Source organism: Streptopelia decaocto (genome assembly GCF_964273445.1).
Source record: "Streptopelia decaocto genome assembly, chromosome: 2".
Lineage (NCBI taxonomy): Eukaryota > Metazoa > Chordata > Aves > Columbiformes > Columbidae > Streptopelia > Streptopelia decaocto.
In genome coordinates, this window is record NC_138655.1 from 87,581,271 (window position 1) to 87,595,526 (window position 14,256).

General features: G+C 41.7%; 1 protein-coding gene across 1 annotated transcript; it reads left to right on the forward strand.

Moving 5' to 3' along the window:
• Positions 1-8,800: 8,800 nt before the first annotated feature.
• On the forward strand, positions 8,801-13,403 carry LOC309435834 (ovalbumin-related protein Y-like; the record flags this gene model as incomplete). The annotated part of the gene is made up of 7 exons (XM_082044576.1): positions 8,801-8,968; positions 9,615-9,665; positions 10,309-10,437; positions 11,224-11,341; positions 11,578-11,720; positions 12,050-12,205; positions 13,002-13,403. The coding sequence occupies 7 exons, from the start codon at positions 8,801-8,803 to the stop codon at positions 13,401-13,403; spliced, it is 1,167 nt and encodes a 388-aa protein (XP_081900702.1).
• Positions 13,404-14,256: the final 853 nt, after the last annotated feature.

Sequence of the window (14,256 nt, forward strand, 5' to 3'; positions counted from 1 at the left end):
CTTTCAAAAAATCCCTGTCTCTGTTGAGCTTGCTTAGCAAGTAAAGTTCAATTAGTCCCTGGAAAGCCCTCAGGTGAAGTTCAAAGCTCGAGTGCATTACTCTTCCATGAATGCAGCTGTGCTTCTGTGTTCCTATGATAGTTTAAGGCTACATCTCTTGTTTTTTAAGAAATACATGAGAATCCTAATATTATCTTTTTTCTTCCTATGTGTCCAATGTCATCTGCAAATATGGATATATTGGCTCAATACTATGTCCTGTTTTCATTTTAGTCCTACATTATTGATTTTGATGCATACTTCTGATTTTTTTTTTGTTAACAATAAAAAAATTATCACAAATGCTTGTCATGAAGATGATATCAATTTTATGGACCACAGACCCTTAAAAATATCATTACATTGGTAACTGTCGTGAGTAAAATGGGATTTAGTACAAAATCCTGTTTTAGAATGAATAAAGCATGTAGATATGAAGTTTTCTAGGCATTTATGAAATGCATAAATGCACACATCTAGAGTTTGATTTCTTTCTTTATTAAAGGTTACCAAGAAATAGCCCAATGGAATACTAATTTACTCTTATGTATTTTTCAATAAAATTTCAAAGGGTATTAAAGATGCACTGACAATAAGTCTAGCAAATATTTAAAGGAACTACTATTGCAGCAGCTCTACCATTTTAGAAGATGAAATAATCTGAAAATCATGTAACTCAAAAGAAATAAGAAAGAATAACTAGATTGACAACCACTAGGCAAAACATTCCCCGTTGAGAGTCTTGAGAGGAGGAACTCTGTCATTAATGTTGGTTATTTCCACATTAGCACATAGTGTGGTATGATAAAAAGCAGATCTGTAGAGGAAAGCAGCTGGTGCTACAGGTCTGACATTCACATTATTTGACTATCATGAGGTTCTTTGTGATACAGACGCAGTTGTCCTTCAGTAGTAAAACCAGCTATTTTACCAAGTATAATTTCATTTTGCTTCTTTAGACATGAAAGCAGTGGTGTGAACAGTGCCAAGAGATGTGAAATTTCAGTGTCTTAAGGTTTATAATAAGCAGTTTATTCACCTTTTGCACCTCTTGTAGCCAGAAGCACTTGTTTCAGTCTGTTAAATTTAAAAGCCAGTACACTTAAACAATAAGAAGACTTGAAAAGGGTTACATTTGCAAACTAGCCTTCCTATGATTATTAAACTGGAAAGTGCTTAAAGTACAAAGATATGCCTCAGTAACCAATGTTGTTTCCTGGGCGACAACAAAGGTTAAAATGAAGGAGTGGGAAAAAAGCAAAGAAGTTATGAGGCTTTAAAGCAACTACAAAGTTTCCACTTTCCCAAAAGTGAAAACAGGAGGCAGCAAAAAGTGCAAATTCAGTGATGCTGAACTAAATCTGCAACAAAGTTCCAATGACAAAGACCTGGTCCTGGTAGGAGGCACAGAGCAGTTGAAAAGTATTGCCCGTGAAGGGGTGGTGGACGTGGCCAGTGGGATAATGAATGCCTGCCATGGCCTCTGAGATCTCCAGAACCCTGGGGAGATTTGGGAGAAGCAGCTAGAGAGATGGGGTCTGTGGTCAAGCCCTTCTGTCCCCTCACCCACTGAGCAAGCAGGCAGTGGCAAGGTGCAGGTGCTCCCGCAGCACGGCTGGACCCTGTGCTCTGCCTCAGCACCTCTGCACTTGCACCTGGCAGGTTTCATTTCCCAGGAATGGTTCTCATTCTCATGCTAATAGGCAGCTGAGTCTATTTGCTTTAAAACAAAACAAACAACCAAAGGGCCAAAATTATAACAATATTAAAATGCTCAAGAGATTTCTATTTGATAAATACAAAAATAAGCCTTGAAAACCTCCTTGTTTCTACTGGAATTTTTGTGATAGCTTTCCAATGGCTTCTGGCATTTTTGTTTTCTGAAGAATTGAGACCCCGTGTTTCTGACAGACTGCTGTGCAGCATCACATGGAAAGCTTGGCAGGTAACACATGGGGGGCAAGGCAAGATCTGAAACCTTCTACATGTCTTGGTGCAGCTAACACACCTCCAGAAAGTACAAAGAGAGGTTCAAGGGCCTCTCAGTATGAGATGTTGCTCCCCATACAACATGGGAACAGTACTCCTTTGTGGGATTTGCCATGTGCTCCCATTCCAAGTGCCTCATCTATACCACTGTACTTTGTTGGCACATTAGTGTGCAAAGACCCCGCTGTCTCCATGTCCTTTGAGATCTTCCTCTACATGTAACACAAAATCACAGAACAGCTGAGATTGGAAGTGACCTCTGCCAACTGCCTATTCCAAGGTCCCCCCTTCAGACAGGGTCAGCTACAGCAGGTTGCTCAGGACCCTGTCCTGCTGGATTTTGAATATTTCCAAGTTTGGAGACTCCTCAACCTCTCTGGGCAGCCTGGTTTTACCTCTCTCCCCAAAACAAATGTATGTTCTTATGTTTAAATGGAATTTATGCTACTTGAAGTTGTGACCATTCCCTCTTGCTTGTTCACTGGAGGAAGTCTGCCTCCATCTTCTTTTCACCCTCCCATCAAGTAAGTTATGCACATGGATAAGATCTCCACTGCACTTTCTCCTCTCCAGGATAACAAGTCTTATCTCTCTGAGCCTCTCCTCTCATGACAGGTGCTTTAATCTCTTCATCACCTTTGCGGATCTCCTCTGGTCCTAGTCTAGTACATCGACATCTCTTTTGTAACAGAAAGCCCAGAGCCAGACACAGTGCTCCATCTGCAGTCCCACCAGCACTGAGCAGAGGGGAAGGATAACCTCCCTTTGCCTGCTGGTAATGTTTTTTCTAATGCAGCCCATGGTGCTGTTGACTTTCTTTGCCACAAGGGCGAATGGTCAACTTGGTGCCTGCCAGGACCCTCTGTTCTTTTCTGCAATGCTGACATGATGGCATGGAGCTTCGTGCAGCAGCAGCCTTTATCCTTCTTTTCTGCAGCAGTCTTTTCCTGTAGGGGAGGCAGAAAACATGCTAGCAATATTATTAAGAATCTCAGTAGGCTACTAGTCAGAGAAGAGGAAGGCTACATGGAAAGATGTCTGTGTTGAAACAAATCGAGAGATTAGTTTATCCTATTTTGTGCAAAACAAAAATGTTATTTTTCCCCAGAGCATGTGCCAAGGTAACTGATATGCTAGGCAGGCTTCCAGTGAAAGGTGGGAGGTAAAGTGAAAGGCATGGTGACACGAGCAGTGCTAGTCCTGGGCTGTCACGAGCAGTCTTCTCTGCAGAGAGAGACTCTGCTAACTGAGCTCCCATATGGCACAACCAGTAAACTAGTTGTTCCCATGCCAGTGTCCACCTGTCCTGCACCTTCACAGAATCACAGAACGTTAGGGATTGGAAGGGACCTCAAAAGATCATCTAGTCCAATCCCCCTGCTGGAGCAGGAACACCTAGATGAGGTTACACAGGAATGTGTCCAGGCAGGTTTTGAATGTCTCCAGAGTAGGAGACTCCACAACCTCCCTGGGCAGCCTGTTCCAGTGCTCTGTTACCCTTACTGTGAAGAAGTTTCTTCTCAAATTTAAGTGGAACCTCTTATGTTCCAGTTTGAACCCATTATCCCTTGTCCTATCATTGGTTGTCACCGAGAAGAGCCTAGCTTCATTATCCCTTGTCCTATCATTGGTTGTCACCGAGAAGAGCCTGGCTTCATCCTCGTGACACTCACCCTTTATATATTTATAAACATTAATGAGGTCACCCCTCAGTCTCCTCCAAGCTAAAGAGACCCAGCTCCCTCAGCCTTTCCTCATAAGGAAGATGCTCCACTCCCTTAATCATCTTTGTTGCCCTGCACTGGACTCTCTCCAGCAGTTCCCTGTCCTTCTGGAACTGAGGGGCCCAGAACTGGACACAATATTCCAGGTGTGGTCTCACCAGGGCAGAGTAGAGGGGAAGGAGAACCTCTCTTGACCTACTAACCACCCCACTTCTAATACACCCCAGGTACCATTGGCCTTCCTGGCCACAAGGACACAGTGCTGGCTCATGGTCATCCTGTCGTCCACCAGGACCCCCAGGTCCCTTTCCCCTACACTGCTCTCTAATAGGTCATTCCTCAACTTATACTGGAACCTGGGCTTGTTCCTACCCAGATGCAAGACTCTACACTTTCCCTTGTTATATTTCATTAAATTTTCCCCCGCCCAACTCTCCAGCCTGTCCAGGTCTCGCTGGATGGCAGCACAGCCTTCTGGCGTGTCAGCCACTCCTCCCAGCTTGGTGTCATCAGCAAACTTGCTCATTCCCTCATCCAAATCGTTGATGAATATATTGAATAATACTGGTCCCAGTACTGACCCTTGAGGCACTCCACTAGATACAGGCCTCCAACTAGACTCCGCACCATTGACCATGACTCTCTGGCTTCTTCCCTTCAGCCAGTTCACTGTCCACCTCACTGCCTGGCCATCCAGACCGCACTCTCTCAGTTTAGCTGTGAGGATGCTGTGGGAGACTGTGTCAAACGCTTTACTGAAATCAAGGTAGACCACGTCCACCGCTCTGCCATCATCCATCCATCTTGTTATGTCCTCATAAAAGTCAATGAGGTTGGTTAAGCACGACTTCCCTTTGGTGAAGCCATGTTGACTGCCCCATGTTGACTGCATGCTGGATGTAAGGGGCTGGTTACCATGCTGCCTCTTTAGGACCCGGTGAGGTAAGACCATCCACAGCCTCCTCCTGGCTGTTGACTGATCCCAGGGACTTGAGGGATGAATAAAGGACTTCACATATGCTGTGGTGACTAATAAAGAGACTGCTGTGTGTTCTGGTCCAGAACCTGTATAGCAAGCAGACCCTGGACACTGTGTGCGCTGCTAAGCAAATGCAGTGAGTAAGTGTGAGAGACTTGTGAACAAGACAGGAGCCTTCTGAAAATCATGTCACTGGAGAAATCCACTGTACCAACACTGAGGTATGCACATCTGTCACAGCCAGTGAATGATCAAGGCAGCACTGTAGACAACCACATCAGTCTCTTCAGAATGGCACAACACTGCTGCAGAAAGGTGCTAGGTGGGCTATGAGCTCCTGTCTGAAGGAGTTTGGCCTGACACATCCTTTTCTTTGACTTGGGGAAAGAACACAGCCCTACAGGACAACTGAGAGACAAATCATCATTGATAGTTACAGCACCAAGGCCTGCAATGGCAACTAAACAATCACTGGCAGTCACTCAGAGCAAGACAAACATGAAACAATAAATGTGCTCCTTCCTACTGACAAAAGAGCAGCAACGTGGGTGAGAACAAAATCTTGAGTTCTGTGTGGATTGTTGTGATTGGAGCAGAGGCTTTGACCTGGACTTCATAGCCTTTTGGAAAGGCTCAAATGTCCAAGCGTCTGTTGGTTTAGGGACAGCTCCACAATGAAATGCCTGGCAGAGCAAAGGACAGTAGAGCCTCAGCTGACCTCTTTCTTGGGACAAGCATTGTTGAAACAAGGACACGTGGCAAAACACATCCTTTTGTGTTTGTGTTACATTACACAGCTGTGCTGGATAGGTCAATCCATTATCTTTTATCCTAGGAAGAGTTTCGACTACAGGAAGGTTTGCTTAATCTGACTAGACTCCATGACAGATGTAAAGTCAGCGAGTAAACTGTGCAGTATCTCTCATATTCTTACAATTCTGCACTGTTGGCTGATCATGATCAAGATTTTTACTTACTTGTAGAATGATTTTACTGCTTCTGCAGCCCTCTTTACATTAATCATTCATTCAACCAATAAAAAAATAGAAATGCTGACAACACTAGTAACCTGGTTTGTGTATTAACTTGCTTCTGGAGGGGTGTGCTGCCCCTTCTGTACTGCAAAACAAAAATATTCCTTTCATTAATGGATATATTTAACTCAGAAGTATTTTGAAAGCCATATCATTGCTAGCAACATTAATACTGTGAATTTGCTGTTATGAAACAACTGTACTGACTCACTGGACATCTTTGTCTCTACTTAGTTACAGGCTCTCTATGATGATCCAAATGTGATTCTGGTAGAAGGTGCACAAGTGTCAAGGTGGCTCGCAATGATGAGCTGGAGCAAACTGCTAGACACTTTGAAAAACATTCAAGGCATACTCCAAAGTTAGAAGTGACAGGGTAAAATATATTGGCTAATCCTTTGACTTCTGAGCTATAAAGTATACAACAATGGACCGTGGCCGTGAGTGTTAAAGCTTGTTTGAACAGAAACAAAGCAGTCTTCAGCATGAAAGGCAGAAGGGGCAGCAGCCACAGGAACAGTTTGCAGTTTTGGGAGCATTCCTAGTTGTGTAATTAAAGGTATTCACCACGTACAGATACATTCACCCATTTGACCTGTCTTTCCACTGGTGTGGTGATACCATTTTCAGCTAAACAGAACTCACAACAGTGGTGCCTAATTTATGTACCCCTCCTGTGAGAGAACAGATCATTCTCTTTACAATAGATTTGCAGTCATGGGCTGCAAATATGATGACCTTTCCTCAAAAGCATTGCTGCTGCATAGCAAAGGATGTAGCAGACTGGTCTGCGCTACAAACTGTTCTATGTAAAGCACTGGTTGTATATAAGTGCACCAGTCCAGACTGAGCCTGTCACAGTAATTACTGCACTGACATCTTCAGCTAAATGGGATTAATAAGGACTGTATAAGGGAGGAAGGGATGGATGGTTTGGAGTCTTTCCGCTGGCATAGAAAATTGAAAGGGTTAAGGAGTCCACCTCTGTTCTCCAAAAGCATAATGTGTTCTAGACCATTTCAGAGGCATTTTGTGTATTGACTTTGGATTTCTGTTTTATAATCACATGGCATGTAAAGAGGTCAAAGTAGTTTCTTTTATTGTCTGTTCATTCTTTTATTTCAAAGAAATTATGCGACTGCTTTATGCTTGCTATTGTATATTATGACTGTCCTGCAGACCATGAATCTTTCTTCAGCTGGTTTGTTCACCTGATGTGCCATGAAGTTACTTGTGGAAGGTCTGTCAGAATGGTCTCTGTGTGTACAAAAGGCACATTTTGAACCTAGCATCTGGTGCTGTGACCTGTGGAGAAGGAAAAGAGCAACTCATCTTAAACCACCATTCACAATTTCAGCAACAAGGTCTAATCCTTTTCTGGTAGCATCTGTCTGGGTTCTAAATATCCTGATATCTGGATTTAAAAAGCAACAGAAGCCTTGTCTTTCTTCTCTGCTCAACCTCTCTTTCCGAACACACCTTTCTTCAGCACCATAATTCTTCTCTCTATAGATGATCCGAATTTGTGTTTGAAATTAAATTGTATTCCCACAATATGCTCATTAATGGCTTTGTTCCACTGTTGTGCTGCATAGACTGTGACTGTGTCTGAGTTCCCTGAGATAGACTGTTCTGAGTTGAAAAACTGTGCTCTGTGAAACACTGTGTCTGTAGTGTTTTACAATGCAGACTGTGAGTGGCACCAGACAATTACACACGTTTTTGCAGAATAATCTATTTCAATATTATTAAGTTGGCAACTAATATTTGAAGGATGTGCTTTTTTTCAAGTTCGTTCATAGCAGAAGTTTCTCCATTCCTCAGCCAGAGCTATGGATTCTGGTGGGAAGAAAGACTACTGATATTGGTAATCCAGCCAACAAAAGGAGAGAAAAAAGTTGCAATAAATACGCTGTGGGCATATCACAGCAAACAGTCCTGAATATGCTGATCTTACCAAATGTTCACAGAATGGTGACTTTAAGAGGTATCTGGCCTGTCACTACTCATTACAGAGGAATACTAAAGAAATTAACTCAAAATTCTTCAGAGACATTGTGCAAACTGAATTTCACAATTTTTCATTTATTTTCACTGAACATGATGCACTTTCGCTGCCACAGCCAAATCATACGTACTAGTCAAGTTCCAATGATTAGCTTTTATCATTATTTTTGCTTCAGCCATTTCGACATGCTCTTTCCTTTTCTGCAAGGTTTCACATGCTGTGATGAACAAATCTTCCATTCTGGAGATTTTAGGTTAAAATTTTAGGTTAAAATCCTTTCATCAGGCTTTTTTTTTTTTTTTTTTTTTTTTCCCCGGAAAGAATGGAGTTATTCCAAGTAAAAGTGCATGTGTGACATTGAGCTCCATCCATCATTTTCTTTGGTAAACAGAGAACAGGCAACATGGGGCGTGTCCCAAAATCAGCAAGGTATATTTTAAGGGGTTCAGCAAGTCTACCCCAAGTACAGCTGAGCAGCTGTACTATTATCTTCATAGGGCAACCTGATCAGGTAAGCACTTCTTTCTATTATGATTTAAGTTTAAATCTGCAATTTAAAAAAGTATATGCCTCTTACAATAAGATTGATAAAACCTTATGTTTATGATGAAGAAATGAATGATTAAAAGATGACTCTACAGGAACCTCATCTCACCTTCCCATGTGTGTTTTGTGTTATTTTACTGTTTCACATTCTGCCATACATAAAGTCTAAGTATTTATTTGCATGAACTAAAGCTTTGTTTACTAACTCTTCCACATTGAAAAGCTGGTGATGTGTTATGACAGCCATTTTTCCTTCTTCTTCTATCCCTTTAATTTCTCATTTAGAATTAAAAAACTAAATTGTTTAAATGCAGGAGCATTAAAGCTCAGTAGGAGGGTTTATGAATTCTGTTTGCTGAAAAAAAGCCTGTGCAACAAGTTCAGGGGTTCAACTGCACTGAATTTCTTGTATTACAATTCATATATTTCATCATAATAAGTCACACTCTTTCTGTTTGCCTTAGACAACACTGATTTCACAATGGGCTCCATCAGTGTAGCAAATGGAGAATTCTGTTTTGATCTATATAAAGAGGTGAGAGTCCAGCATCCCAACGACAATGTCTTCTATTCCCCCCTGAGCATCATTTCAGCCCTGGCCATGGTCTTTATGGGAGCAAGAGGTAACACTCAGTCTCAGATGGAGAAGGTAAGTTACACACACGGGTGCAAAGTGACCTCTGCTTGTGCTTGTTCTTTCCAAGTAAAACATCCACTGACGAGGTTCTCACATGTTTTAATGAACCAGAAATAAGTGAAAGCCACAAAATGGAGAACTGGATTGAGAGTTATTTAGGGAAACAGAAAAAAAAAACAAAACAAAACACCAACATATTTTCATTATAAGGGGCAGTTAATTTTGACTTAGAAAAGAAAAATATGTCAAGGACAATAACAAAATGGATTACCAGTCAGTAAATTTTATTATATGATTTTCTTTTAAATGATGACATCTTCCAGATAATGTGAGGAGATTTTTAAAATATATATAAAGAAGAAAAATCCCAGGGAGAAGAGGGAATTATTATTAGCAGCACATAATAGGTAACTCAGTCAACTTCTAGGCATTCAGTAGAAAAAAAAAAATCTAAGTAAAGAGTGGTTTCTCAAAAGGCAACAGAGGGCATAAACCGGTTGCAAGCTCACTTGTAAATTTTTAGTTCATCTATGTTCTCAGCACTTTTTTTTTTTTTTTTTCTGAGCAAATATCTTTACCTCAAACATTGTGTAAATCTCAAATTCACATCATTTTTGGTCATGCTTGTAATTTCTACCACTGTCATTTTCTCTTGCAGGTTCTTCACTTTGATAACGTTACAGAAGTCGGAGACGCTATTGACTCCCAGGTAGATTTACCTTTCTGTCTTATTTTCTCCTTGGAACGAAACTAGAACTGTTCTGCCTCTCCTCCTGGTAGTTTCAGGCCATGTCAAAAACTATGGCAATGCCCTCAAACCAAATGGATCTGTGGAGGGAGGGAAGGAAGGAGGGTGCAACCTACCTATTTGTTAAAAACCAGGGACAGAAGGCAGGTTGCACATCTTGCACCAGAACAAGGGACAGTGTGGGGCAGGATGCTTTGGGCACCAGGATGCCTTCCCGGGCAAGTGCTGCTGGGGGCAGCATGTGAAAGGGACCCAGCACCTGGAGCCAGGGTTCAGCGGTCAGACTTGCAGCTGAGAGACTCCACCGCAGGGCAGAAGTATGCTGGGCAGAGAGAGAAGAGCCCAGAAGTATCAGTAACAGGAACACAACTGCACTTTTAAAAAAGCACATTTTAGGGGACTTATCCTGAAAAGGATGAACTTGCCGGTTCAATGTACCATCACCAGGGAACCTGCTGTCCCAAAGGTGACAGCCTCATGTCTGTGGGGGAGGATTCCACTGAAACTTGACTCTTACTAATAGAGACAAACCTTTAGGGTCTTATTTCCTAGCTAAGAAGAAGCTAACGCAATATATATTCTTATTTTATTGTCTTCACCTCAGTGTGGCAGTTCTGAATACATCCACAATTCACTCAAGGATCTCCTCTCAGACATTGCCAGGAGAAATGCTTCATACTCACTTGAGATTGCTGATAAACTCTATATTGAAAAAACATACCCCGTTGTACAGGTGAGTTGTGCTGTGATCTGACCTCAATGGCATTCTCCATAAAGGCCCCTGCCACTCTGCCCTACAGAAGCACCACCTACAATAAGCCCCCTGTCTGTTGATGAAGAGGTGGTTGTGAGCCATGAAGGGAACAGGTTCAGGACCAGTTTGGACCTTCCTGTGGCTTTTAGGTGGAGGCCAGGAGAAATTATAACAGCATAAAGTACACCCATGTTGCAACCCCCATAAGGAGATAACAAAGATTTCTTCTCATTCATTAGGAAACGGCTTTTAATGAAAAATGTAACTTTTAAGGGAAATTAAATACATTTTATTAATTGAGTGCATAAAGACTGAAATTGTCAAATTTGGTTTTGTTTTTTTTTTTTTTTTCCAAAGCCAAATATAAAGTCTTCCAGTGAAAAGAAGCTTTGGTTTTGAAATCTGAGAATGTAAGAACACAGTATTGAAAATAAAAAATGGGCACAAAGAGAAGTAAACAAACATTCTTTTTCCTTAAAAATGTTTGTTAAACTGAAAATGTTTTAGTAAAATAAATAAAATAAATCAAAATTTTAACTCAGAATCCTATCCAAAAAAACCCTACCAGACCTAAATATGTAAGGTAGTTCTTGTCCAGCTTGAAGATTCAGTTACAGGAAGACAGCTGTGACTGACATGTTCAAACACAGGGGTAAAAGTTCACTGTTCTTTTGACCATTCTGCTTCATTTTACAATCTTGCACTTCACATTCATACATTTTCAAGTTCTCGTCAGTGTGACAGCTGCAATCCTTCCGCTTACAGGAATACTTAAAGTGTGCAAAGAAATTCTACAGAGCAGAGCTGGAAGAAGTTAACTTCAAAACAGCTGCAGAGGAAGCCAAACAGCTCATTAATTCCTGGGTGGAGAAAGAGTCAGATGGTAAGGACTAAAAAATGGGTAGCAGATATTTTCCCCTACCTACTATAATCTATACCCTTGTCTTCCTTTCCTTATAATGTCTAGAAAAAGTGAGTCAAGCAAGAGCAGGTTCCTTATTGCTATGAAAACAAAACTCCACAAATCAAGCCCTCCACCCCCATGCCCTTCACTGTAGGCCTTTGTGCACACCAGAGCAGGTGTATCTTAACATTCTCTGTCCCGCTTCTTTCTTAAAGGAAAGATCCGAAATTTCCTTGAACCAGACTCTGTTGATCTCAATACTGTTCTGGTCCTTGTGAATGCCGTTTACTTCAAAGGGATATGGAAGACGGCATTTAAAGAAGAAGACACTCGGGAATTTCCCTTCAGCGTGACAAAGGTAGGGGGACACAGACACAGCTTCTGGCCAGGAATCCAGGCTGTTGGCTCACACAGCCAGGAGTTTGGGTGATACATACAACCTGTTGCTATCACAACCCCTCACTGTCAGCATCTGAGCCTAAGGCCAAGGTGTGTTTGCAGGAGCTGTGTCTGACCAGGCTTCCAGGGCACACAAGCAGATGAGACAGGGAAATGGAAACACAGCTCTTCTTCAAAGGCAACATGCTTGAAGACTGAGCCCTTTCTCTTTCAAAGGACTTGTGCAGTTGCCTGCTTAAAGAAAAAAATTCTCCTTGGTCACATCACCTCACATTTTTGTTTTTGCAGCAAGAAACCAAACCTGTGCAAATGATGTGTCAGAACGGTACCTTCAAAGTGGCAGAGGTAACTGAAGAGAAAATTAAGATCCTGGAGCTTCCGTACACCAGCGGGGAGCTGAGCATGTTGGTGCTGTTGCCTGATGACGTCTCTGACCTGGAAAAGGTATGGCTCTGGCAGGCAGAGTTGTCACTTCAGTGGGACCTGTCTACTGTCAGAGCTTTGCTGTCCATTTACACCCCAGCTGCCCACACCAGGGCTGTGCTGGGCAGACAGGAGCACAACAGCTGCCCGGGTGCTACCATGTGCTCAGGCAGAGACCGGCCTCTTAGGAGAGCCCTGGACTCAGTCTGATAAAACAAAGGTGAAAGAGTCTAGTGCTGCTGTAGCCCTGCAGAAGAGGACATTGCTATGTGCAGTATTCTTCATATGTACCAGAAACAGACATACTAGCAGGACTTTTTTTTTTTTCATTTAGAGTATTTTCAGTCTTCCAGGAGAGCACTAAATGGTTTGGAAAACAGAAAAGTTTATCCAAAGAGAAATAAAAAAAGATGTGATGAGGAGAGCATTCCAAGAGCTGACTAAGGAAAATGAGAAAAGTAGTATTAAAGGAAATAAGATGAGAGAAGGGATCAATAAAATATGTTCCAGGAGGAACAGGTTTGGGGCCAATTTTATGTGATGTTTTCGAAACTGTATTTTCATTAAAAAAAAGCGCCTTGATCTGATGAAGAAATTTTCAGATGAAAAAGTTTTGGAGAACTTCACCAAGATAGATGATATATAGGCTGTAGTAAGGAGGAGGCATACAGGATAAACAAATACATTTAAGGTTAAGTATCAGTTCTACTGTGTGCGCAAAGTAAATGGAAAAAAATAGTAACAAGTGGTATAAACTCATCTGTTAAGGCCATTGCATTCTTGTCTCAGGCATGTAATTCCCTGCCTCTCTTTGCAGCTTGAGGACAAAATCAGCTTTGAAAAACTGAAGGAGTGGACCAGTCCTAATGTGATGGAAAGGAAGAGAGTGAGGGTGTACCTTCCACGCATGAAGATGGAAGAAAAAATTAAGCTCCCACCTGTCTTAAAGGCCTTGGGTATGACCGACCTGTTCAGCCCTTCTGCTGATTTGTCTGGCATCTCTTCACAAAAGAGCCTGAAGATATCTGAGGCCATCCACAAGGCGTACATGGAAGTTAATGAAGAGGGCACTGAAGCCACAGGTTCAGAGGAGGTAACAGCAGACGTCAAACGTTCCTCTGACTTTGACGAGTTTAAGGCTGACCACTCTTTCCTTTTCTTGATTAAACACAATCCAACTGACATAATCCTCTTCTTTGGTAAATATTGTTCCCCCTGAGAAGAAGAAAAGCTGGAAATAATGCTCGCCTTCCCCTCAGAAACAGCCCACCCTTCCTGTAGTGTTGTAGTATAATCTCATCTTTACAACTTTTTCTACAAGTGGAAAACCTTCAATATCTAGGGAGACGTTATTGAAGAAATGTGTGACTTTTCAGATGTTTAGGTGTAGGTATTTTTGCTCACACAACTTATATTCAGGACGTGTATCCCGGAATGAATGAGAATTTCAGGAGATAGCTTAGGAACGTTTCCCATTGTCATTGAATAACTTGAGAGACAGGGCCAGTGTTTTGAGAAAAATCCTTCCACTGCTATTGAGAAATTAGTTTCTCTATAGGACTTATATGAAATTAAACCAGCTTTCAGAATAAATCTGGTCCTTTCCATTGAACTTGCTGGGCTACCATCCTGGAATTTACACTTTGACAACTTGCGGATGAAATTGTAAACTTTAGCAAAGCATTCTTCTTCTGGGAATGCATTTGAGCTTGGTTATGCTGCAGGTACTATAAGGCTGTGTCTCTTCTTCAAGGGAGCATAGAGAAAGTCTACCATTTCTTCATAAAACATTGTCTCCAAATACAACATCTTCCTGACTGATGTGATTTCCCATCTTCATTCCAGTGACATATCATTGATTTTGTGAACGTTAATTGTTGGTTGTTCTGCTTATTCTAATAAAAGCATTGCAAACTAAATACATCATTGTCTGTTCTGGGTTACTGCACCACATAACCTGAAACATAGGATATAGCGGGTATTGATTACTGACAGAAGTGGTTTAGACTGGGATTTAGATCCTATTTTCAAAACCAGAATGAATGTACCCATATATGAAGCCACTAAACAGC